The following is a 26,396-nucleotide window of genomic DNA, read 5'->3' as shown; positions in this document are numbered from 1 at the left end:
AACTCACAAAAGGCTCCTGTCCCTACAGATCCCCTCATGTATTACACAAGATAAAGCGTTACTGTTGCCACTGACAGTTACAAGTCCTCGGCTTCCTGCCCCACCACAGGAGTTCAGAGCTCTGCAGGAAGGTCTGCATCCCAGCCAGACGCAACTGCAACACAGGGCAGAGACAGACAACTTTCTACTGTCCAGATAAGACACAAATCGAACTCCACGCTCCCAGTCTTGCATCTCACTGCTCTGCATCCGCAACATAGACAGATCCTAGGTGCATCAGGAGCTCCCTTATTGTACTCTGAAATGCTGAAGTTGAAGGTCTCATTCCAACACAAAAATAAAACTCCTTCTGTGACAAGGAGAACTGCTAGAAAATTCTCAGGAGTTGAACACCCTCTTTATAGAGCTATGCAAGAACAACTTTTGCACCATAATCTGAAGCTTGATTTACTTCAATTCATACATACACATTGTTATTCGAAAAACAGAACAGACAACACACCAGATAAAAAAAGCTTAAAATCCACTTTAATAATGCATTCCTGTAACATTCCTCAGACAAACTCAAACTTGTTAGTGGGACAATTACAGCTTGTGTTCAAACAGTTTACACTAAATGAAAAAATCTTGTAGTACTTCTACACAAAAGACAGGCAAGGTTAAGATTATACAAACATTTGTTTCAGTTAAATCTTCAGCATGAGATACAGTATCTTGTCCAATAGATTGTACTCTACTACCAGTAAAAATAAACAGCGATACAACACATTATCAAAAAATCCATCCAAACAAGAGCCTCTCAGCCATTCAGGCTGCACATGACGGTCAACTACTTTAAAGGAACAGATGGTCCAGATAAAAAGAATAACTACAAGTTAGGAGGGGGGGGGGGAAAGAAAGAAATGAACATAAAATCTCCCCCAATTCACTACATGACGGATCATTTGGAGCTATATAAATTTACAGAATCATGGGAGCTGCAAAGTACCCAGATGCTGCCCTAGTTCTCCAGAGACTTCCCTGTGCTCTTAAGTAAGGTATACTACACTAAAAAAATGCCAAGACATACTGCAATTTTATCTAGTTTAGTCTCAGGACTCCGACTGCAAATAGGAAACCTGGAATGGTCAAGGCATTAGGGTCCTTGCTGGATTTTACCATTACCGAACAACCATGGCAGCCTCCCAGAATCCATTTTTCACATTGAAATTATAGGAATGCACCACATGAAATTTTCTAAAACCTTTACCAGACTGCACTCCCCTTGTCCTAGAGTGGCTTTACCAAAACAGGCCCTAATTAACTGTTTTTAATATCCCCCCCCCGCCCCCCCCCGCCCCCCCCCCACCCCGAGCTGAACCCTGTATGGCCCGCCAAGATTCCTTTCCTCTTTGGGGCATGTGCAGGGGGTAGCTTAATCCTGTTAGTATCTGCGACGCTTGTTAGGGCCAAAATCACCCCCTGGATTTCCTCTGTTGAAGGCAGGTGGGTTCCCTCCCATTGCTCCAAGGCCTTCCATCGCGCCGCCCTGGCCAAAGCGATCTGCCGGTGGTGGCGGAGTCTTGTAATGAGGACAAATGCAGAAGAGGCAGGAAGAAAAACAAGGAACAACAAAGGGCAGTTAAAAGCCATTTGAGTTGATTCAATTTCTACCAGGATTCCACAATTCCAGCTGACCTTGCTACAAACCTTCACCCCACGCAATATATCCTCAAAGCCCCAAAATTGAACTGACAGGACCATTGCAGGACCAAGTCTCTTTCCCCATGTAACTTGTAGTCAAGCATACTGGAATACAGTTTGCACCATCTCACAGACTAGTGCCCTGCTGTGGAGCATGTGAGTAATGCAGTCTGGGAAAGGAGAACTTCACATTTCCACCATATTCCTTCATCCAAACTGAATGCAAGCGAGGAGCAGTATACTGATACTACAGCACTATCACAATCCAGGTGTACACAATACTCCAATTCCAAAATAAGTCTGCAATACTAGTGTTGTGCCCTAGTAGTGTTATTTCCATTCCTTTGGCTCTCCCCTCTCCCAGCTGGGTTAGAGCTATTGCACAGCCCAGCAATAGCTCCCTTCCAGCAGGGAGATGATGATCAAAGGATAATTCAGGTTGGAAGGTACCTCAGGAGATCTCTAGTCCAACCTCCTGCTCAAAGTGGAGTTGGCTATGAGATCAGACTAGGTTAGTCACAGCATTATCCAGTCGGGTCTTGTAAACATCCAAGGATGAAGACTGCACAACCTCTCTGGGCAACCTGCTCCACTGCTTGAATGTCCTCATGGTGGACATGGTACTTCCTTTGGGGAAGGTACTGGAGGCAACCACTGCCTCTTCCTTCCCCCCGGACTAGGGCTAAGTGACTACATAGAGCAGAGCTGCTTTACACCAGGCTCCTGGGTTCCATTTATTCTTTGTCCACAGGTTTACAGCAGTGATACATATATACGCAATGTAATGCGATACATATATGCACATCATAATTGGTATTAGTACTGTAGATGACTCCGTGGTATTGGTATTGCCTGGTTCTACACAACACAGACCCAAACTTCAGCAAAATTGTCAATGGGGAGGTCCCAGGGACTCTCAATGCTCACTTCACTGGCAGTGCAGGGGAGGCACTAGCAGTAACACAGCACTCCTCCTACCTTTTTCCCTTCCTACAGATGAAAAATTCTGAGTAATCATGAACTTATCCTGTAGGACACATCACAGGGAAGAACACTGCAATCACTCCAAGCGGTTAGAGCAAACATGCAAAGTAACTACTCCGTGCATGAATTAAAAGCTGGAATACACGGGCCCAGTAACTCTTAAAACCAAGCACATGGCCAGAATAAATAGTTTCCAAAAAAACTATACATATTGCTGGCCATTAGAGAAACAGCTTATTGCTTTTTGATCTAAATGGTATTATTTCATCACATTGATGTGAACTCACCTCCCCTCTCTTCATCTTCCCCCTTAATTTCCTTGTGTAGTACACGTTCCCTTAACTCAGCCACTTCACTGTCCCTACCACTTAGGTACAAAAGCTTATAGCCAAATAAAACTGTTCGTTATGATAAAAATTTTCCGTGATGTAGCAGTCATGATAGATCAAGAAGTCAAGTAGGAAGGTTTGCAGGAAAATTGTTTAGTAGACCAACTGATACAAACTGCTAAAGGAAGATGAACTTTCAGGTCAAACTTGACTATGATGGCTGCTGTTTCTGCTGCTGACTGAAAGTGCTGACACTGTGAAAGAATCAATCCTTTGTATGACAGAGGAATGACAGATGCTACAGAAGCCATGGTCTATTATAAAGCTCTGCAGTAAAGTTTAAAACTAAATTAAATATAAAAATTAAAAAAGGCAAATAAATAAGCACAACCTCCACTGATTCTTTGCTCTTTACCTCCTAAGCAAATTAGCTGAACTCATTTTAGCATACCCACTATTACCATACTCATTTTAGCCCATTAGCATAGGAAATAATTTTTTTTAAAACTGGTGATGGACAGAACATTCCTGAAAGCTTGGCTTTATGCCTGCAAGAATCTACTCTCAAAACACTCTCATTCAACAAAGTGCTTCCCATTATGCCATTTAAAAAACAACCATATTTTATTGCTAAGATCTTTCTAACAAATGTTTTAGCAGTAGCTATCTTGGAAGTAAAGTAAGTAGTTATTAGACTTGGCTCAATCTCCTGGAAAGTACCAACTAGTATCCAGGCAAGATTAACTTCTAAAGATTTCAGCAGGAGTTAAGGAACAGGTCTAGGTAGACAAACAAGCTTCAACTTTAGGAGCATAGTGCTTAACAATGGAAACAACATAATCTGCATTTAAAAGGTGTGCACAAAAAGTAGATGGAGATACATTACCATTCCCATGGCTCCATCAGGTATCATAGCTCCAGGACCAGTCGCAGGAGGTGCAGCAGCTGGGACATTGGTACCACCCATAGCTCCTCTATTGTTCATGCCAATGGTACCTGGAAAAGAAAACTGAAGAATAGCCCTCCAGACACAGTGACTGGGCTCTACTCATCACTCCAGTCACAAACACAGTGTAAGCTCCCCACAGTGTTATATTCAGGGACAGAGTCCTAGTCTGTTAACTAGCTCTGCACTATTAGGTCAAGACAAACTGATCTTGCATTGCAGTATTACCTGAAAGTAGAGCAGGCTCTAACACTCACTGCCTTCATTAACCACTAAGCCCCCATCGCCTTTTCACTTGCTCTTGTACTTGTGGCCTGAAACTTTAAATCATGTAGTCAAAATATGGAAATACAGTAATCAAGGTTATTTCCTGGGCTCAAGGTCTAGCACTACATATTGTACCAGTTTCTGTATCAGTACAAACTTCTGAAGCACACTATGGGTCTGATGGCAACTTCAACCAAGTCTTTTGCTTACTGAACTGAGTCTTTCACAAATGCACAGTACTGCCTCATACCCAAATTTTGTTATGTTTCCTGTCACATGAACAATTCCTGTCACTGAACTGGGAGAAGATTATTATGATTGAGTTTCTAAATAAGAAGCCAATAAAATAAGACTACTCAAAAAATGTACAGATTTTGTAAAGGAGGAAAGGAACATGCATAGGAACAAAGATGGCCACAGAATACTCTTACCTCCCATACCCATCTGTCCCATTCGCATGTCTGGTGGCTCCCTCTGAAAAAAGAGATACCCATTTCAAATGATAAAAATTCAGGCTTTTTAAGAATGTAATTATACAAATTCAATGAGTTCTGGAGTTTTACTACTGAAAACTGTAGAAAAGTCATTCCCATGGTAAATTTCAAAAGAAGATCTGAGCTACCTTCACACAATTAACTGCTGAACAAACAGGTCTTATTTAAAATATCTCATTCTGAAAGACTGTTTTTCACAATCATGGTAAAACATCCAGCAGCAAAGCTGCACATTGAGATTTTACCAAACAACAGCATAAAGAGATACCTGCAGCAGTAACACATTAGATAGAATTAGTTTTGCTACTTCCTCAGCATAGCTAAGAAGCTTTTCCTGTTGAAAGGAATGCAAGCTTACATTAAGATGCAGCACTGGGTCACTTGCATTAAAATACCAGTTAGTGAGTTCAATTTCTCTTTCATTAACTGAGCATAGGGGACACACCACAGATCTCCCTCACTGCAAAGCTAGGAGCAACTCCTCACTTCAGTGAGGGTACTACTTTTTCCACAGTGGGAACTGAAGAACAGATTTCACTTCATCTGTAGTCTCAGTGCCACCATTTATCATACAAAGGCACTATTATTTAGAGAAATCATGAGTTCTGCTATGCAGGGTACTATTCACACATTTAGATCAGTCACACGGTTTTGGCCCTTTTGGTTTGACATATATTTAGCTATTTTGCTTAGGGGCCAATTTTTCACTAGGATACATTGCCACCCAGTTGCATCGATGCCACTATACCACCTCAATAGCACTACAGCTGCCTCCATAATAGAAAGTTGCTGGGACTGGAAATGAATTGTAAGATAGTTCTTTTAACTAGAGATACTGCTATTACAAGGCAGGTTACCACACATTTCACATTACAAAAAAATACTTGACCAACTGACTTTTAAGTACAAGCAATTATCATGCCTGCAGCTGTGCCTCAAGTCGGGATTATTTCATCTAAGCATGACTAAGATAGGCTGCAGGCTAGGGATATAGCTGGGCATATGACCATAACATGGTTCTGCAGCAGTACTTCAGGAGAGTACATCTTTGTTACTGTTAGAATAAAATTAGTTAGCATATATTCTTCTGAACTGCAAGACAGCTAGTGAGGGTCCTACGTGAAACAGCAGTGGGACAGTAACTGGGGTATTTATATTTTCCAGACTAAACTGTATTAAGATTAGAGGGAGTCAATAATTTAGGGCAGAATGCACTAAATATGTAGAGTCCCTCAACCAACAAGTTAAGCATTCACAGAAAGCCCCATGCTGTGGAAGGGCAAAAATCTAATGTCAGTGTCCAGATGGGAACGGGAAGGTAGAAGCACTCATACCGCATCAGCAAAATTCCCTTTAAATCCTTCCTGCTGGCGTCTCATCATCTCTTCTTGCTGCCTTCTCATTTCCTCCTCACGGCGCCTGCGTTCTTCCTCTTGCCTGCAAAAAACAACATACACCATTCGCATCACAGTATTGCAGTGCTGCCTAATGGGTCTTGTTTGGAAACCTACAACTTTCAGAACATTATTTTGCTGAGGCTGCAAAGTATTAGGTACCTCATGATGAAAACAGAAACATGTATGCGCACCAAGACATTTCCAACACTTTCAATTTTAAGGAGTTCATTATAAAACCGAACATGAGCATATCCATGTGTGTGTCTCATGAGGAGCAGCTAAGGGAACTAAGGTTGTTTAGCCTGGAGAAAAGGAGGCTGAGGGGAGACCTTATCCCTCTCTACAACTACCTGAAAGGAGGTTGTAGCAAGGTGGGTGTTGGTCTCTTCTCCCAAGTAACAAGTCATAGGAGGAGAGAAAACGGCCTCAAGTTGCGCCAGAGGTTTAAATTGGGTATTACGATATTTCCTCACTGAAAGGGTTATCAAGCACTGGAACAGGCTGCCCAGGGAAGTGGTTGAGCCACCATCCCTGGAGGTATTTAAAAGACATGTAGATGTAGTGCTTAGGGACATGGTTTAGTGGTGGACTTGGTAGGGTTACGTTTACGGTTGGACTCAATAATCTTAAAGGTCTTTTCCAACCTAAAAGATTCTATGATTCTATGTACACAGCAGCTCCCAAATACATGCTGACTACATGCAATATAATGCATACAAGCCAGACAGTTCTCAAGCCCCTTCATCACAGAAGTAGTCTGGAGATCTTCCTGGAGCTTCTCAAAATGACCCTGAGACAAGGAAGAGCTGGAATGGAGAGAGAAATCTCTGAGACTAAGTTATGCCTCAAATGATAAGACAGATGCTAGAAGGGGGTTTCCCAACCTGCAGCACTGAAGTCACCAAATCACTGCACAGATTCTGATTTTTCTATCTGCCTCGGTCAAGGAGCTAAACTGAGACATAGAACTGTAAAAAAACCAAGTACTAATCAGTGGAAGAAACTGCTAACTTCCATCTTAAACCAACACTTTCCCTATAAACAAAAAGGCCCAAAATAAAAGCCACACTTTAGGTAGTAATTAAATTGTCACACTGAACAATTAGGTGCGCTGAAGAAGCCTTTCATTCCATAATATTATGGATTCACAGCATTTCATAACCTATCCCCCTACCTGAGTTCCAACTGTTTACGTTTTTGTACTTCTTGATTATGCAATTCCTCCATTCTCCTCAGCTCTTCCTGGCGTCTCATTAAATCTGTAAAAGATGACAGTAAAAAACACAATCGAACTCATCTCCCATGCCACCTCTTATCAATTCCTGAACTAGAACCTTAACACACAAGAGAATAAGGTAACAGAGCCTCCAGCAATACTGTAACATCTCTCCATTCATTTGCTGCTACCATGCTTGGTTACAAGTCAAGCAGCTACACCACAGCTCACTTTCAGTGGGCTCTAGCCAGTCTACTGAGCTACCCACCCCTGGATGTTGCAGGGCCATGTTCTGATACTGTATTTATCTTTGATTGGTACCTTGCCGCATGAGCATAACTTGGTGCTCATGGCGAGCTGCTTCCATTTCCATTTCCAGCTTCTCTCGAGCTTCCTTGATGTTGCGGTCTACTTGTTCTTGCTGCTGCTTCTCCATTTCTATTAGAGCCTTCCAACGCATGGCATATTCGTACTCAAAGCTGCCAGGCTGTGCAAATCGAGGAGGCTGCTCACGCTCCCTGTCAAACAAGGAAGAGCTAATGAATGCTTCAACAAAGCAAGGAGGAACCAAGAAAAATACATTTGTGTGTTAAATGCAAGATCCTTTTAACAGTTAGAAATGCATTTCTTAGTGCAACAAATACGGAACCACTTTGTCTTCTACTTTCTCACTAATAGCTATGCCTGACATACCAGTTTGTCTGCTCCTCAGGAATCATCTTATTGAAAGGAGAAACTTGGGCAGAATCCTCCTGCAGGATTAATTATACATGGAAACTGTGTCCTGTCCTCCTCCATAATAAGCAATGACACTGCTTTCGTAAGACACAAAAAGATTCTGGATATTTAGAAATACTTTTGAAAGAAACAGCCTTTGCTCCTGCTGCACATCTTATGGACAGATCCACTCCAGAAACAAACAATGCCCAAATGTGTGTGTTTATTTCACTAATCTCTGCAGACCCTGCACCTGGAACACATGACTATTCCTAATGCAGCCTCCCATCTCCTGAAGCTCTCATCTTCCTTACTTGAAAAATTCATGAGCTCACATGGTCTACTAATTCCCACCGCTCAGATCACATGATACCTACTTACACTGGGAAGCCTTCAAAGACCATGGCCTTATACCTGGATATCTCTACAATCTCCCAATGCTATTCACATAATTCCTTAAATTTTCACAGTAGGTTCAAATCTGTTTCCTCTACAGACTTTCCGTAATACTTAGAGCAAGTAACTTAAGTCTTTATTTCAGCTTCTCATCTGAGCAAGGGGATCTCACATTATCTCAAACTGACAGAGTTTTTTATTCCAACAACTGAAACGGACTTATGAAAAATATGTGGAGGCTGCCAGTCTTATCCAGCAGTGTGAATCCAAAATCACTACTTTCTTTCAGGTAACCACGGCAAGAGAACAGTGTATGAAATTCTCTTTCCAGAGTCAGGTCCCATTTACAGAAAAAAAGAAGGACCTTTAGTAGCACTGATGAGCCACCCTCGTAAGACTGAGGCACTAGTCAATGTCCTAGTCCACAGGTAGTCTCATCTCCTGTCTCATGGCAGTCACATACTTGTGATATTGCTGGTTTTTGATGACTAGTTTCTCTGGTAGTCCCTCTTCATCATCATACTGATCCATGGGCTCCACAGTGACAGGCCGAGGGAATCTGTAAAGAAAAGATGAGGTGCTTTCAAGAAAATTCAAGAATGAGCTTGCAGTGCAGGAAAGCATTTGTACTGTGTCTGAACTTATAAAATACTGCTTTCAGCAGTGCTCAAAGAAATTCAGAGCAGTTGGGGATCTCAACCAAAGTGGAACCAGAAATCACTTCGAACACTTTTTTTCTAGAATAGGAGCTGAACTGTTAATCAAAATCCTTGTTGAATCCAAACCAAAATTGTACTGAAAGAAGAACACTTGCAGTTACTGGTTCAAATTAACAGCTTAACTGGAACCTGGCATCCTCCAGTAGGATCTACTCAGCATCAAGTCTTGTAGTCCCTAGAGCCTGGTTTTTCTCCCTTTCCTCCCTTGCTACATGGCCAACCATGGGCTGCGCAAGTCCTTGTGTGCCTTTTTATAGCTGCCTAAAGGGAAGAGTAACTACACTGCTCCTCACTGGAGGTTGCTGGCTGTACCATTCAGTCATACTTTCCTGGTAAGACCCCACATGCCATTATTGCCCAGCAGCAGTGCTCTTTAAGTGCCTGTTGGACACTGTCTGATTTCCCCCTCAAGAAATCCACTGGTGCACTTCACAACACAGACACTGCACATGTGTACTTCCGTCCTCTGTTTTCTGTGTGCAGAAGAAAGTATTTAAAAGAAGTGTCCCCAATCTCCGAATTAGCTCCCCACCACAGCACTGACACTGCTCATCCTCAGCACAAAGCAGCACCACAGCTTCTTGTTAGCTCCTCAACCCCATTTGCCAGAGCTGGGGAAATGGAAGAGAAATGATCACGCTATGCCAAGCGGCAAGCAGTGCACAGACTCCAGCAGGAAGGCAGGATGAGACGTTAAAATCTCTCTCCTCAGCTGAAGATCCACAATGTGGCTTTTCACTTCAGTGTGACATATTCTGTTATTAATAGTCTTATTCTCCAATGTGAACCAATTCCAAACAGTTTATCTAGCTGTTACTGTCATGAACTAGGACAAACAAGAACAAATTTAATCAAAACCAAACCATAACTAGAAATAAGCAACATACTGGTTTGCAGTTCTAAATATCAGAATCTAATACACTGATAGCTTCAAAAAGATTGAATGTTACCCTCAGGTGCTCTCAGTTATACACTGGTAATGATTAGTTTTGCATGATCACTTTTAAAAATTTGTTTTCATGGTTCTTTCAGGATATAGACTTCTGAATAAGCAAAAGCTCCCTAACAGCAATCCTCCTGCAGAGCACTACATGCTATGCTGGTTATCCCCAAAGAGTCTCAGGAAGAAAAACAGATAAACAAAAAAAAAACCACCTGCTTTTTGAAACTGAATGTGCTTGTGTACAGCTGTGCCATATGCAGGCCTCCAAGAAAAAGAAGAGAAGTGAGAAGCACAAAGCTTATAAAATTACTGTAGAAATTAGCAATATAGTCAATTTCAGGCAGTATTCTATTCACAAATTCTAGATGCATACATACAAAATATACAGTAATTTTTATTTCCAAGAGATCAAAAACAGCTTCCTCTTAATAGTTAGAGCAACAAGCTGTGCTCTGTGGAACGCATCTAGAATTAGTCATTTACTTAAACAAGTTCACATAATTATGCAAGAACATGCTTTGTTCCCTGATGATATTCAAGCACAAGGAAAACAGTTTATTATCGTGAAAACTCCAAACAATCCAATCTATTTGACCAGATTCTCCGACAGATCCCATGCCCACAGTGGTGGATCAGCATTCGACCCCAGCAGTGCATGCTGCTGAGTGGAGTCCCATCCCAAGACTCGCCTCTGAAGCAACCCAGAGGGCACAATTAACACACTTGGGCTTCGTTTCCAACAAATGATATGGATGGTCTCTGAAATAGCTCCTGCTTCTTAAAGGCTGCTTTAATTGCCCTAAGAAGGCTTTATCGAGAAAGAGCTTATTGGGAAGCTCTTATTATATATGCACTTACCCCACTAGCAGCTTCCCAGAGGAAAGTTTTCAGACCTGAGTTTCAGAACAGATTCGCTCTTGTTGGAACAAAGCTAAGTAAAGTTCTCCCCAGGCAAATCACCTACCACCTCCTGCCCCATATCTCATCTGTCCTGCTCTGGTGTTAAGAAACATTGCTCACAAGCCAATACCACCCATCAACCTGCACACATGCCAGTACAGCACTTCTTGCCCTCCACACTTACGTAGTTAGCAGGAAAGACCCATCACTACATCTATCCAGGGCTTTCCTAGCAGCAGGCTTCCCTGAGAACTCCACAATGCCTTTCCCAGAGGATCGTCCTCTGTCATCCACAATAACCACAGCCCTTTCCACCTGGCCAAACACTGAGAAGGCTTCCTCCAGGAGCTCATTGGACACAAACTGAGGCAGGTTCCTGACTGTCAGCGATGCGCTGTGGCATGCAAAACGCACTCTTAGCTGCTTCCCACGTAGAGGCATGTTGTCTAGTTCCACCTTTGCAATCTCTGCCAGAGTGCGAGTTTCCTGAAGATAAAAAAAGTTATCATTAAAATTCTCAATGCAGTACAGAATCAGCCAGTCAGTCACAACAGAGTCACAAGCCTATTTCCCCTGAACAAGTACTTCACAGAGAGGGATAAATAATCCTCCCATAGCATGGTAAAAAGTGTCCTAGCAAATTGTAGGTATTCTCTATTATCAATGACTCTAGCTGAATAGGCATGTACAGAGTTTGGGACAGGGTGGGGGGGGGAAGTATCAGACATAAGCTTAATCCAACAGCCAGTACGAACTAAGCGAACAATTAAATGATCATTATCTACAAAGCATGCCTCTTTTTTTTTTTAATAAATAAATACATAAAAAAAATAAAAATCAAGATTCAACTGTTAGCCAAGTCTGATAACTTTAAAAGGAAATGCTGATTGTATGACAATCCATGAAAGACATCCTATGCCAGTTTCACACCTTTCCACTCATTTACGTCACTACCAAGCAGCTACACTACAGCAAAGCGCCCCAGATTTTGATGTGGGAACCTCATGCTCCATCCACTCACCTTGGGGCTTTCAGAAAGATAATACATGAGCCAATAAAGTCTGAGAACCATTACTCTACGTTGGTAGCTACCTCCCTCCTAGCCACGCTTCAACATGATCACCTAGAGATCCCCTACCTCAAGAGCATTCATCGCTCCAGTAATACTGCATGACAACCCATGTTCATAGAAATGCCATGTTCACACCCTTCCAGAAAATGGAAGTCCACCTTATCTATAAAGCATCATGTTCATGTTTTCTTTCTGTTTTCTACCAACTGACTTCAGAACAACTTTATCAGGTATCTCATAAATTCTGCCACAAGCTGCCTGAATTCACATTCCTTCTCGTAACAAGCTCTAGACAAATCACTTGTAGAAGCTGATCCCATATTCCAGGTTACTAAAATCAAGAGCAGGCTTAATTAGCAAGATATCTGAACATCTACTACTTCCAATTAGCAATCCCCCTCCAGTGTGAATAACTGCCACAAAAACACTGCAACGCCGCAACAGTAGCAAGTCACTCACCAGCCTAATAAAGCCAAAGCCTTTGTCCTTGTGTATGAAGACTTCACCTGCCTTGCCATACTTCTCAAATAACTTTCTCATCTCTTCCTCTGTAATATCTGGGGGCAGATTCCCCACAAACAGGCGGCTTCTTTGGGTGAAGGTCTTTTCACCAGGTTTCCGGAAATTCTTCAGGTCAATAGTCAGGCCTTCATCTGAGGGGAATAAGGTACACAGCTGCTCTACAGTTGGGGGGATAAATTCTATTAGGTTTCATCACAGTGAACACAGAGACATAGGACTATATAGGTAACACCACCCATTCACTTCGGTTTCAAACCTCCCAGCCATCTCTGCAGCAACAAGGGGACTTTATTTCGGAACGGGCCCGTATTCTCTTTAAAGAAAACACATGCTTGGACCTCAGTGCTCATTGACACCAGTGAAAGATAGTCTAGAACTGGAGAAAAGAACAACACTGCAGCTTGAAATAACGTGAGAAATTTCACTCAACTTTTGGAGATCTGGTCCGCAACAAAATCAACTGTAATCACAATACAGGATTTTGCTATTACAACCAGAATAATTATAGAAAAGCCACAGTTTGGCCAGTAACCAGATTTTTACTCAAAAAACCCCAACCCTAGGTGTCTAGAAAAATATGCAAACAAGAGGAAATTTTGTCCAGACAGATAACATTTGAAATAGCTATCATTCTACGAGATGGGATTTGGATTCTAGAGTCTTGCATTTCAAGCTGAAGAGAAGGCTGGAATGGTGAAAATAGCAAAAAAAAACCCACCCCAAGATCAGCCATATAGGCGAGACCTCAGAAAAATTACGAAGTTCATTATAAAAAATCTATATTCAGTAAGTAATGCTATATCTAACACTAAAGAATAGGACAGATTGTAGGAACATTCTCAAATCCCCACATGTATATACAATCTTTAACCCTTAATTCAGCAAGGGTCCAGCACAATCCTGGAAGCTCTGCTATACGCTAGACATGGGGGTGGCTTTATCATCACTTTACCTTCCTGTGTCCCCTTTTCTTAAATGTAGATGGAACTTCCACACACAGGACAGCAAGCCATAGAGGGCAATCTCTTGGCTTTGCAGAGGACACCTCATGGCCACACATATGAAATAAACTACGAACATGAGTGGCTTGATTCAGGCTACAAAGCATGGCACTAACCAGGAAAGGCTATTCATGCAAAGACAATGCATGCAAGGACAACTCTTTTGTAAGAATAAGCACACCTCCATGGCTAACACTAAAAAAAAAAAAAAAAATAAGACTGACAGTACATCTATAGAAGAGTAGTGAGAGTAAGTTATCTACTTCACACAGCAAGGATACATAAGTATTTTGTCTTGTGAACTTCTTCACACCATTATCAGAAGTATTTGGGGATCAATTGCAAGGCCTGTGAATACGCTAGGAGGCACTTACGGCAGAGTTATACCACTACCACTCTTCTGCTTTAAGTAGATCCACTCAAAGGAATGTGAGATACAGACACGCACTATAAGCTGATCCCTGAGAGAATATCACAGTACAGTTGTTGTGTTGTATTGTTTCCAACCTGACTAGAAACGGAATGGCCTGCCACCCATGTCTATTATCTTCTATGAACTGATAAGGAGCCTGTTTAACAAGGCCATCTAATAAAAATATGCAGGAATTTTTTTACTAGTCCAGTATGTCTGTATGCGTGTATATAGTTAAACCTGCAACTTTGACACAAAAGACATACAAAGGAATCATGCAAAGTGCACGTGACTTCTATACACTTTTGTTTTGAACAGCCAAAGTGTCCAAACTTAAAAAAAAAAAAAGAAATAAAATTTCTAAGATAACTAAAGCACTTCCTCCCCCGAATATGCTGATGGCAATACCTTGCCGCCATACGTCTAAACTATCAAGTTAGATCAGTTAAGGCCCCAAAAACCATTGATGCATGTTGTCTCAGCTCACAAGCACCCCCTCTGTTTCCCAAGCAACAAGAGCTACACACTGATTAAGAACAAACCCGGAAACACACTAGATTAGAGTAACAGCCATCATCAATATTAGCTGGTACTTGAATGATGAAATATTATTAAGTAAAGCTGGGTATCTCCTGGTCCCTCCCATGTAAAAATTTAGTCTTAACGGGTGACTGCAGATCGCTGTAACAACGTTCTTACTACAACTTTATCTTTAGAGATAGCAAATTTAATGCACTAGTACTTTAGGAAACCAGTGTTGAGAAGCCATCTGTTATGGTTGGGAAAAAAAGGAAACAGAGCCAACGGAAAACAGGCCTTCTCGTATTTGCAAGGTTTACAGAAACACTGTTAAAGGTTCAGAGACTTCCAATCTCTTTAAGTGAGCTTTTCTTGAGAATTTGAGACAAAATAGGAACTTCTACATCACTGCCCAGCTTCGGGAACACAAGAAGCTTACAAACAAATCCCTACGGGAGCCACATGCATTTTTGAGTAGACTGAGCAGAAGAACCCAAAAAACAACCCAGCTGCAATTTAAACCACCGTCTCCAACAATGGAAAACCTGACTATTGCAGGCAAACAGCGAACGCAAGTCGCAGTTGCTTAAAGACCTGAGTTTTTATTGTTCAAAATAGAAAAAGTGGGTTCTGTTTGTTTCCGCCAAGACTTGTTCCACCCGTATGGGCTGGCAGTTAACCAGGACCCGAAGTTACCCTCTGCAACGAGGGCGATCGCTCAACGCCTACCCAAAGCGGGGCCGGGCGGACCCCCGCGGCGGGCCCGGGACTCACTCTGGCTGTTGGCCTGCTGCCCGTTGGCGGGGATGGACGGCGGCGGGTGCTGCTGGTGCTGGTGCTGTTTCCGCGGAGTGTGGTTCTGCTTCTCCATGTTGAAGCCCTTGTTGCCCTGCATCTTCCCCACCTAGAGGCAGACACGCCCGGTCGGCCGCGGTCCGGAACTCGACCCCGGCTCCCGCCCGCGGCCCCCAACCCTCGAGTGGCTCCCGCCCGCCCGCAAAAGCGGCCGCGTGCAGCGGCGGGGCGGGGCGGGCCGCGCAGGCCCCGGCAGGCCCCCCGGCAGGGCTCTGGCGGCGGCGGCCGCCCGGGGGGGTCCGCCCCGCGGCGGAGCGGAGCCGAGCAGCAGTCTTGCCACCGTCGAGGCCTCACCTGGCGGCGGACGCCGGCGCCAAGGCGGATCGCGGCCCCCTTGCCCAGCAGCAGCCCGGAGAGGAGCGCGCGCGCGGCCGGAACTCGCGCAGCCTATCCAGGTACTCACTACCCGCGCTCCCATTGGCCTCCCAGCTTCCAGCGCCGCGCCGCTACTGGCCTTGCTCGCCGCCACTCACAGCCCGGCCGCGGCAGGGCGGGACTAGCCGTCCCCGCAGCCCTTCGCGCGGAGCCGATTGGCTGCGCTGCGGCGGCAGCCCGCCGCACGCGCTGCCAATCATCGCCGCGGGCATCACGCTTGGGTGAGAGGCGAGCGAGGGACAAAGGAGCCCAACGAGCCGCCGGAGAGCGCTGCGCAGGCGCAGTGAGGTGGAGAGACGCGCAGGCGCAGCGGGAGCCGCTCGCTTTAAAGAGACAGCGGCGGGGTCTGAGCGCGCGGCACGGCACGCGCTCAGCCTGCTGCTCTTCTCACGCGCTGTGCACCATCACCACCGCCCGTCCCTCCCTCCCTCCCTCCCTCCCTCCCTCGTGTCTGGGCTAGTGGCGGGAGCGGCGTGAGAGGCGGCCTCTCCGCCCCTGCTCTGCCCGTCCGTTACGGCCAGTAAGTACCAGAGCCCGGGCAGAGCTGGTGCGCCGCTTGGGTCTCCTTCAAGGCACCGAGGGCGAGCGCTAGCCCCGTGCCCGTCCAGCCGCGGGCGTCCCCTTACTTCCCCCTCGTCCTTCGGACCCCGTTCCCGCCGCCCCGCCAGCCCTCTCTGCTGCGTCGCTGGCTCCGCTCCGCCGGCTCGCCAGGAGGAAGCAGCCTGCGGGAGTGGGAAGGGTCCTGCCGTACCCTGCCCCCGGCGGCTGCAGAGTGCCGGAACGGTCCGCCCGCGCACCCCGTCTCGAGCGTCGCGGAAGCGTGGTCGTTAACTGCCTCTGGCGGGCTTGATTTCACCGCCTTTCAATAAAACCTCCTGTTTCCCTCCGTGTCGCGTCGCACGTAACGGGGAGGGGTGCCGTGCGCCCGTGGCCAGCCCGCTCCCCGGGCGCGGAAGCCCCGCGGCGGCTCGCAGCCGTGCCGGAGCGGGGGGCAGCCGGTGGTGCGGCCGGTTCTCCGCGACTCCGCCGTCCCCTCCTGACGGCCGTAAACCTGCCTTTCCTTCCCCGGAGCGCGGGAGGTCGCCCCGGCGTCTCCTCCCGGCCCCAGCGCTGCGCACCCTAGTGTGCCCCCGAGGCCCAGCCCATGCTCAGCCCCTGCACCCCCGTCTTCCCCACGGGGAGACAAAAAAGCGGGCTGGGAGGGGGCTGGTTCCCGCGGCGGGGGGGAAGGATGGAGGAGCCCCCCAGAGGAGTGGGGCGGCCAAGGGGTGAATGGTGCCCCTCTGGGATGGAGGGGTCCCGGGCCCCGCCGGCAGTGGAGCCCCCGGGGCTGGGGGAGCTGCGCGGGGGGCACGGTTGGGCCGACGGATGCATCGGAGTGGGAGAGAGGTGCCTGTTAGAGGGGGTGTCGCGGGTGGGGAGGGGAGCCCGAGTGGGGACTGTCATGGTTGGGGGAGGGGAGCCAGGGGGTGTGTGGAGTGCCGTGGGTGGGGGAAGGCAGCCTGGGAGGCACGGAGGAGGGCGGGGCCTGGGTGGGGGAGGGGAGCCCGGGTGGGGGGAGTATCGCGGGGTGAGGGGCGCCCGGGGGTGCCGGGGGCGGGGCGCGGGCGGCGGGCGGCGGGCGCCGGCCGGGGCAGCCCCTCCCGGGGGCGGTGCCGTGTCCCGGGCCCCCGCGGAAGCCCCGCCCGGCCGCGCTGTCACTCACCGCCCCGGGAAGACGCTCCAGCTCCAGGGAGGCGGTGGCGGCGCCTGGACCCGACGGGGCGGCTCCCCGCGCGCGCAGGTAAAGGTGGTGGCAGCGCGGCCGGGCTCGGCCCCCCGGGGCGGCAGCGGGGCCCGGGCCGCGCGAGGCGGCAGCGAGAGGGTTAAGGAGGAGGGGGAGTGGGGTGGCAAGCCCGCTCCGCGCGATCCGCTCCGCACTTTGCGGGTGGCCGCGCGGACACTGGCGGGGATTGGGGCGCCCCGTTCCGGCCCGCGCCCTCCGCCGCGCAGGCCTCCCGCACCGCGCCGTGCCCCGCTGGGGTGCGGCCGCTGCCCGCGCTCGGCTCCGCGTTGTCTGTTCGTGCAGCCCCGCTCCGCCAAGGTGATCCGTTCCGGGTTTTCCGGCCGCCCGGCGGAGTCCGCGCTGTTGCGCCGATCCCGGTCTCGCGGCTCTGCTCCGCGTTTCCGAGGCCGCCGCCTGCAAGCGAGTCTCGCGAGCTCAGGCCTCGCCGCGGCCAATGGGAAAGCGTCCCTCGCTCTGCACAGCCAATAGGGAGCTGCCCCCGCCCCCGCTCTGGCTGCAGCGCGCTAAGGGGTCCGAGCGGCGCCTCCATTTAAAGGGGCCGCGACCCGAATCCGGGCTCTGGGTAGAGCGGGCGGCGCAGTGCCGGGGAGCCAGGTATGAGCGGCGCCGGCCGCGGGCGCCTCCCTACGGCTGCATGGGAGGTGCAGGTGGGGCGGTGGCGCGGTGTTGTTCGGCCTCGGCGCACCCGCCCGTGGGGTGCCGATGCTTGGCCCCGCGGGTGGGGGCGGGGCAGGCGCGTGCGGCGCGGGTCCCGGGGGGCGGGGCGGGTGGGGGCCCCCTTACAGGATGGGGGGCGGGGCGCGCGCCTGGCGGGAGGGGGCGGGGCCTACTGCTCCGCGAGGGGGCGGAGCCGGCACCGCTCGCCCTCCCGCCCCCCGGTGGCGACCGCTTGGGGGCGCCCTGCGGCGGGGGGCGGGTCCCAGGGACCCCACCCTGATGCGGCACCGGCCCCATGTCTGCTGGAGGGGGGCAGGCCCCGCCCCCCCGATTGGGACGGGGGAGACCACGGTGCGACCCTCGCTCCTGCTGGGGGGAGCAGGCCTCGGGGTACCCCCCGGTATGGTGGGAGAGGCCCCAGCCTGACACCCATCCCCGCGCAGCCCCCGCCCCGGTGCCGGTTGGCACGGGGTGGGGGTGGAGGGGGCAGGCCCCGGGGTGGCCCCCACCCTGGTGTTGGGGGCCGGCTGTGCCCCCTGCCATATCGGTGCCTGGGCACAGGCTGGGCCCAGGGGTTCGTGGTTCATGAGCCCTGCCCTAGCCGCCGGTGCACCCACCGCAGGGGGGCCTGTCGCTGCTGTGGGGAACTGTGCTGCAAAGTGGCAGCAAACGGCCCCTGGCCTCCCCCTGGCACCCAGCTGCCCTGAAGCTTGCTGTGCACCCGGTGCTCTGCCCCAGCACCCAGCAACCTCCTCGGCTTGCCTCTCCCTGCATCTCAGGCAGAGGCTTTGAGCGACACAGCCTTTATGCTGTTACCGCCACATGTAGTAACGAAGTCTGTGGAGCTTGCAAAAAACGCAGCTGCTGGTCTGTGAAGTGGCTGACCATTCTGTCCACCTTTCCCCTGTATGAGGTGGGATGGATCTGGACTGGGGCAGGGCTTGGGAGTGTCCCGAAGGCCTGGAGTGTGTGTGTGGATCTCTGGGCACCATGCGCTGCTCGCGAGGATCAGGCCCTGCGAGAGAAAGGTACAGCCCCATGGGGCTGAAGCTGCCTTATGCTGCTGGATGAGGCAAAGCCCCAGTCTGCCAAAGCCTCAGCAGGCCGGGCTGTGTGTGAGCAGCATGGCCGTGGCCAGCGAGGTGCCCTGGGGAACATCAGTATCTGCCGTGTGGTTTGCAGAGGTGGAGGCAGGACTGGGCCCAGATGAGAGGGTGTGCACCAGCGAGGCTCGGAGCTGGCTGTGGCGTGTGCCTGGCATGGGAAAAAGCCCTGGCAGTCGGATATGCCTGTGGAGGCAGAAGCAGCACTAGACATAGTCTGTGTCAGGTGATGGTGGGGGATAGGATGCTCAGCTGAGTGCTGGGGAATGATTCCTGGAGTCTCTTTCTGATGAGGATGAGAGCTGCTTCATTTCTGTTCTTCCCTTCTCCTGCTGTGCTTCAGCTATGGCTCTTGTTCTAGACTGTAACTTCTTTCCCACTCACTGCTTCTGCATTCCCTAAGAAAACTTTTAATTTGCATTTTCTCACCTAACCCTGCCTATCCTGGGATCAAATCTGATGGTAAGAGCGTAGCTCTGTCATTATTGCCAGCCCAGCTTTACTAAAGGAATAGCCACAGCCTAAAGAGCTGCTGCCTGTAATGGCCAACCTGCAGCTTACAGCCCCAGCATGCATATTTGCACAATCTGTTTCTCTCCGCACCTGCTTACATCCCTCTTATTGTGAGTGCCCTTGCTTTGGAGGATGACAGTAAGTCACACCAGATTCCTCCACAGCTCTGACAGCCAGAGCAAGAGGCTGAGGCTGAGCCCACAGCCTTACTTTGGGAGTAAGGCCCCTTGTGTTATTTCTTTTATGGATGTTTTATGGTCAGTGATGGGGGGATGCATGACCCTGATGGACATAGGTGTGCTAGCAGAAGCCTCTAGTGCAGAAGGGTTATTGTGAAAGCTGTGACAATGACTTTGTTAGCTTAGCAAAGGCCATGCTAGCAGGATTTCACTGGAATTGTGTTTTAATCTCGGTAGAGTGTTTTAAGTGTAAACTTCTTCCTCTGCTGTCAGCGCAGGTCAGGAAAGGGCAGTGCTTGAGACCATCTTCACCAGTCCTGCTGGCCATGGGCTCTGGTGGTGTCTTCTGGCTCCTTCTGTAAGCCTGCTCCGCTGGCTCAGCCCTCGGCAGTGTAAACAGGAAGGAGTTGGTCACTAGGCTGGGTGAGACATTGGTCTGTTCAACACAGCATTACCTGGGGCCAGTTTGTACAGCTACATGTAAGGTGTAGCATCCCAACGCTGAGATGCCTTTGCAGGGACCTGGCGACAGGCACCTTTGCAGAGGGATCTGGGACTGTCAGTGAGGCCAAGGAGACAGCTCACCTTACGCTTCCAGTATTTTGGCTCTGCTTGTGGGAGGTGTCCTGGACTTTGCGTTAGGTGGTCGGACACCCTCCTGCAGCATTTGGGCAACAGGTAGAGACCTGGGGGCCATCTTTTTTTGACCACTTCGAGGTCTACTGTCTATTTCTGTCTTTTAATCAGTGTCTCAGTAGGACAGTTTCAACAGATGCTGCTCAAGCATGCCGTGCACCTCCATGCTTTTTTGTTGTGCTTCAGATGGTACTCCCAAAGCTTTTTTACCCACCCACCTCCTTCCCCTGTGTATAACACTATTTTGGCAGATGTTGTCACGTGGCGAGTGGTGAGCCTTGGAAGAAATATTGGTTATTCATGCTGTAGACAAAGCTGTACAAGTGGCAGTAGACTTTTCTCTCTGACTTGATCTCCGAGTGGAGTTGGTTCTTGAAGCTCAGTTGCTCTCCAGACACCAGGCATTGCTGCTAAGACCTCTGTCTTAACACATGTAAACAAAGCAAGTTGTGTTAGGGTGTACCTAGAGTTGTTGCTCCTTTCTATGTTGCAAAGCCTTGACGCTTAGTGCTTGGAGGATCCTGGTCTTATGAAAAGATGTGAAAGAGTTCAGGCAGTTTCAAACTGCTGCCAGGATGGTGTTCTGGATGGATGAGCATGCTCCTGTTACTACTAGTACAGAGGTGTTGGGTTAGCAGCATATAATGCTGAGATCCGAGTCAAGTACCTTTGAAGTATTGCAGGGAGTCTCTGGTAAACTTAATTCCAGACAATTCTGCAAGAAGATTTCTGAAACTTGTCCTTCCTCTTGCACTTCCTTGAAGCTGAAATGAAGTTTCTGGAATGCAAGCTCAAAATCTAGTTTGGTTGTTCCTGCCTTTGAGGAATTAACAGGAAACTCATGGTGCTGTTTTGCAGCACCATCTGCTCTGTGTTGGAGGGTCACGCTTTCTTGATTCTGGGTGACTGCTATACAAAGTTTGAGGCCTGCATCCTAAGCTGGTGCTCCTGCTGTAGAAAAATCTAGCGGTGCTCTTGGTACCTCCCGGCTTTGGGACTGTTAGAAAACCATTGGCTGAAGTCTTGAGGCTGCTGGTGATGTTCTGGGTAGGACCTTCTTTTCCCCATTTACCAGTTCCTGTTGTGTGGACAGTTCTAGACACATGTGAAGACTGGTCTGAAGGGGCCATGGTGATAGCTACTGCTGTTTGCACTTAACTGAGAGAACCAATAATACGTTTGGAGATGAGAAGACACAACTGTTCACTGAGCCCTGCCTGCAAAGCACAAGCTGAAGAACTTGACCAGTGCAATCTGCAGTAGTTATAGCTGACTTGGAGAGAGTCACTGGACGCTGTTGTAAAATTTCCAATACAGGGTTTACATATCCCTGGGTCAGTTGTTGAAGTGATCATCTATAGTGTTAATCTGGAAATAGCTGGTTTTGAGTTTGTCCAACTTTGACATCCAGCTTTTTGAGTCCTCGTGCATTTTTCTGTATCTCTGAAGAGTCCTCTGCTGTAGATCTTCTTACCTTACCTTATCTCCATTTTGAGATGGATTATGTCTCCCCATTTCTTTTTGATGAACAAAATAGGTTTATCACTGGAAGGTGTTTTCTGAACCATGGTTGATTCTTAAAGCAGTGGGATTCTTGCATTACTGTGTCAGATATTTATTTTTTTATTTGAAACATCTCAGCTCTTCTAGTATCTGTCATCAAGTGTAGACACTAGCCAGGAATGAGACATTAATGGTCTAATGTGGTACTGTGTGCAAGCAGCATTGTACTGAATGTCACCAATGGGCCGAGTTTGGGCTGCCAGGTGGGAGCTCAGAGAGCTGCCTCTCCAAAAACACTAGTGTATAATGAAATCCTTTCTGCTCCTTTCTGGAGAATTTTGACTGGTCTGAAACCTGGTCCTTAGCAGTGTGCTTAGTTTACTGGTGATTCTTCATAAATTCATTTGCCTTAAAATGAGTTAACCAATCTGTAATAAATGTTTGCAGTGCTTGAATCTGGAAAGCTATCAACTGCCCAGATAAACTCGGGTAAGTCACAGCAATGAAGTTAGCTTTTGCCATATTTGTCACACAAGGTATAATATTGTTAATGAATATCTGTTGACTGAAACCATGCTGGTAGGACATTGTATTATTTTCTTAAGGTTTTATTGATAGAACTGTGTATCGACCACAGTTTTTGTCAAGAAATACTAGGTTGGATGTTACTGTTTAGTCTAAAATTTGGCACAAAAAATAGGAACTTCCTCCAAAGCTCTGCTCAGGTCTTACAGAACTTGTAGATAACAATTAGCTGGAATGTTGATTTAAGTGTCTTAATTTTTGTAGTTATTAGTTAATGCTTTTCATATTTGAAATGATCTCTAATAACAAAAAAGATAAATCCTTCAGCCTTCAAAAGTCTTGAAAATCTGAATCCATATCCATGAACAAAAGTCTAGGACAAGTACCCAAGCAGTTGCTGTTCCTTTGCTAGAGGAAAGCAGCAACTGCGTGGCCTTGCTCTTTCGTGGGCAGTAGAGACTTCTGAGGTATTCATTTCATCATGAGGGAGTAACAACAGTATTTTTTTCTTACTGTCTGATTTTAATTAAATGTTTGATGGTAGCTCCTCATTTTTGTAGGTAGGCCACATATTCCCCTGCTAATAGTTATCTGAGGACACTGAGATGTGGAAGATCTGTGCAGTTACAGCACCACTGATGTCTTTAATAAGCTAGATAAAGTCCCAGGTAGTGACTTGGTGTACTTGAGTGTCCTGGCAGAGGTGTCTCTAAGCTTCCAGGTCTGAGAGGAGATCCATGTGCCCCCTCTTTGGCAGAAAGAGCAGGTCATCTCTGGTAGTCACACTTGTTGGATTTGGTGGTCAATGTTGCATTCTATGCCAGTCCTGCGCACTTGGGGAGGACCCTCAGCTGTCTCATCACTTCTTTGGAAACTCTTGCATGCTACCTGAGAAGCACTCTGCTACAGACTGTTGTGCAGGGGACTTCGATCCTTGAACTTGATCTTCCCAGGAATGTCTGTTACTAAATACTCCGTAGAGGATGGTGCCAAGTCCTAAGTAAGGAGTTTCCAAATGTCCAATACAGCAGTTGTATCTGCTGTAACGTGCAGGATTTCAGCATACTGCCTCCTCTTTGTTTGGCTGAGTTGTGTTCCAGCATACTCTCCTCGTTGCCAGGTATGTGGCTGGAAAAGAGGAAGCAGACCAGTGACCAGAGCCCAGTGACTGAGCTATGCATTAGATGGTCCTGGAATAAAAAAGATGATGACTTGTGGTGGATGATTTCAGCATCTGCCAGAAACAATAAGCTGTTTTTCTTCTGTTGGAGAAAGTGAGAAGAGACTTTACCAGAGGTAGAGTGCATATTCAGTTGGCAGCTTAACTCACTGTAGAGCTCAGCAGAAAGCCCAGATGAATCTGAACGCCTGGGGCAAACAGAAGAAGTAGCGTTTCTTACCCTCCTGCAGCTGGGCAGCTCTAATTTCCTCAGGTTGAGTTTGACTTCAGAGCAACCCATGGAGCTGGAAAGCCTCATTCTGTCCTGTTCTGAGGGCTGTCCTCTTCATCCTCATAAGCTGGTGGTTGAAAGCCACTATAAAGACTTCATTGTCAGGGAAACAGAATTGGAGTGATGGGCAGGGACATTTCTTGCTTTCCCACTCAAACTGCTTGTCAGCATCACCTCCTTGGGTCCAGCCTCAACTCTAACTTCCATCAGCTTTTCCAGATTCTTATAAATACATCAAAAGTCAGCACTCATCTGCTCTGTATTGCCTTGTCACGGAGCTCTGCTGCAGCAGGTTTAAAATAAACAAAATAAAAATACTTTTAAAAACTAAACATTAGGCTGCAGAACATATTGCCACTGGAATTTTTGGAAGTCCAAAGTATAAATTGGTTCAAAGGGGGATTAGACAGATTCGTAGAGGATTTGCCCAATACAGACTCTTAACAGTGACAGTCTCAGTGCAAGTCAAGCCAAACAGTTCTTCAGCACGTGGCTGCCACTTGATCGGAGGATGTACTGAAGAGGAACGTCCTATTAGTTATGTTTCTTATACTCTCTCCCCAGGTATCCATTTGTGGTGTGAATAGGAACAGGATATTCGAATACATGGTCCTTTCATTTGACTGACTGCAGCAGTCCTTAGCTTTGCACATCTTAAGAAGAAGTTTTGGGTCGTTCGCCAGAACATGTGAGCTGTTCTGCCAGGATGTTTCGGATAGAACTGAAAGTGGACAGGACCTTGAACACACAGGGCAAGCGTTGTGCTTCCAACCAGAACGTGCAAGTGAGTGGTCAGTAATGCGGACTCTTGGGTCTGCAGAAAGGTCTGCGTATCTGTCCCAATCACATACCAATAGTTCGGAGTTGACTTAATCTGCAGAATACTTGTTCTCTTTAAGACCGTTTTGTTGGTCAGTGTTGTCTCCATTAAGTTTGTCAGAGTCTTGTCTTGCATCGTAATGCTCTTGTGCCCTAAGCTTGAAAGCAATGTTAAGGTGTACACTATTGAAACCAGATGCTTTTGGTCTACATGAGTAGCATGGCAAGTGCATAGATTAATTTTTGCTTGCATTATCCTCTGGGAGGGAATGCCCAAATGGATTTCTTATGCTCCAAAATTGTTCCCGGCATCTATTTCTACCAAGCAAAGACTAGGCCAGCTGAAAGTGGCAAATACTGTAGGAGTATCACCTCTGTGATTCATTGCAGACTTGTGCAAAGTATCTGAAGGTGAATTTATGTGAGTATGTTAGTCTTGTTAAGTATATCTATAAATAAACTTTCTTTATTCATCTGGGTGGCTTGACCTTTCTGCTACTTGTTGTTGTAAGGTCTGCTGTCTGTCTGGAAATCTGGGTGGGGGACATCTTTGAGAAGGAGGGATTGTTTGTATTCTGAGCAGCAGAAAAAATGTGTTTATCATCTTGGGAGGGTTCTTGCCTGCTTCAAATCCTTAGGACCTTTCTTTCAGATGTCTTTATTTCTATTTCACTTTGCTCTTCTTTCTGTCAGCCACTCTAAAACATGTATTAGATTTTATATTGCTCTGGAATTGGCTCATTCTAGAAGCTTTGTCTCCTCTGTAACTAAAGAAAGTGAACAGAATCACCAAAGTCTTTAGTGGTGAAACTTTCTGAGCATCTCTGAAGATTAAATTTTCTGTAGTTTCTGTTTGTGATTGTGGGAACAGTGCTTATCTGCCACTGTGGAAAAGAAAATGTTGCTGTATTTTTAGATAACATAAGGAGACAATGACTTTGAACTTCAGCTGTAGGGTATGATTCCCTAAACTCCTGCCTAAATGAGTTTCAGAAGTTTGGTACATTCTCTGTTCAAATATGTCTTGTTTAGTTCTGAGTAAACCGTTCGTGGGTGAGACTTGGTTATCCTTTCAGAGGAAAAGATATAAAGAAAGTATTAATCGACCATCACCAGTGAAATTATTTCAGGCTTCCTCCTTCATTGATAGAGATGAGTTATGCCTAGAGTAAGCCCCAATAGACAGGAATACTGAATCTTCTGCTTCAGGGCTTAAAACAGTGCCAAATTTAGAATTAGAATGACTCTAATGGGGGGGATAGGTTGGTGCCACATCTTTTGATTCTAGTGCCTTCCTTGTACTGTCTACTTACAGCCTTTTCTGGGGACGTGATGCTACTTCAAGTCTTACTCTGCCTCACCACTTGTAGACTCCAGCTCCTTCTCCCTTTCCCTCTTCAGGTTTGTAACCATTATCACTTTCTGGGGATATAATTCATTTTTAGGCAATATTGGTATAAACGCTTACTTGCCTCAT

General features: G+C 47.4%; 2 protein-coding genes across 15 annotated transcripts in view; one reads left to right on the top strand and one right to left on the bottom strand.

Moving 5' to 3' along the window:
- Positions 1–506: 506 nt before the first annotated feature.
- NONO (non-POU domain containing octamer binding) lies at positions 507–17,534 on the bottom strand. Of its 10 annotated transcripts, none has more exons than XM_075162156.1 (11): positions 17,453–17,534; positions 15,247–15,421; positions 12,523–12,743; positions 11,176–11,477; positions 8,893–8,988; positions 7,638–7,834; positions 7,275–7,359; positions 6,038–6,140; positions 4,641–4,683; positions 3,883–3,992; positions 507–1,561 (listed from the first exon to the last, which is right to left on the bottom strand). In XM_075162156.1, exons 2-11 carry the CDS (start codon positions 15,410–15,412, stop codon positions 1,424–1,426), a joined length of 1,461 nt encoding a protein of 486 aa, XP_075018257.1. In that variant the 5' UTR covers positions 15,413–15,421; positions 17,453–17,534; the 3' UTR covers positions 507–1,423. The 10 variants fall into 10 exon arrangements, with proteins under 10 accessions (XP_075018257.1, XP_075018252.1, XP_075018247.1 ...); XM_075162151.1 differs by having other exon boundaries at positions 12,523–12,716; XM_075162146.1 differs by lacking the exon at positions 17,453–17,534 and adding an exon at positions 15,776–15,865.
- ZMYM3 (zinc finger MYM-type containing 3) overlaps positions 17,448–26,396 on the top strand; it is a 32,962-nt gene continuing 24,013 nt past the window's right edge. For 3 of the 5 annotated variants that reach the window (XR_012675554.1, XM_075162145.1, XM_075162142.1), the window contains exon 1: positions 17,448–17,530. The gene's annotated coding sequence lies outside the window, so the exon portion shown is untranslated. Of the gene's footprint in view, positions 17,531–18,037; positions 18,128–25,910; positions 26,321–26,396 lie in introns of those variants that run through there. The other 2 variants (XM_075162143.1, XM_075162144.1) reach the window with 2 other exon arrangements.

This window comes from Calonectris borealis, chromosome 13 (genome assembly GCF_964195595.1).
Source record: "Calonectris borealis chromosome 13, bCalBor7.hap1.2, whole genome shotgun sequence".
NCBI lineage: Eukaryota > Metazoa > Chordata > Aves > Procellariiformes > Procellariidae > Calonectris > Calonectris borealis.
The sequence above is the reverse complement of the archived record's forward strand: the minus strand, read 5'-3'. Positions and strand labels throughout refer to the sequence as shown.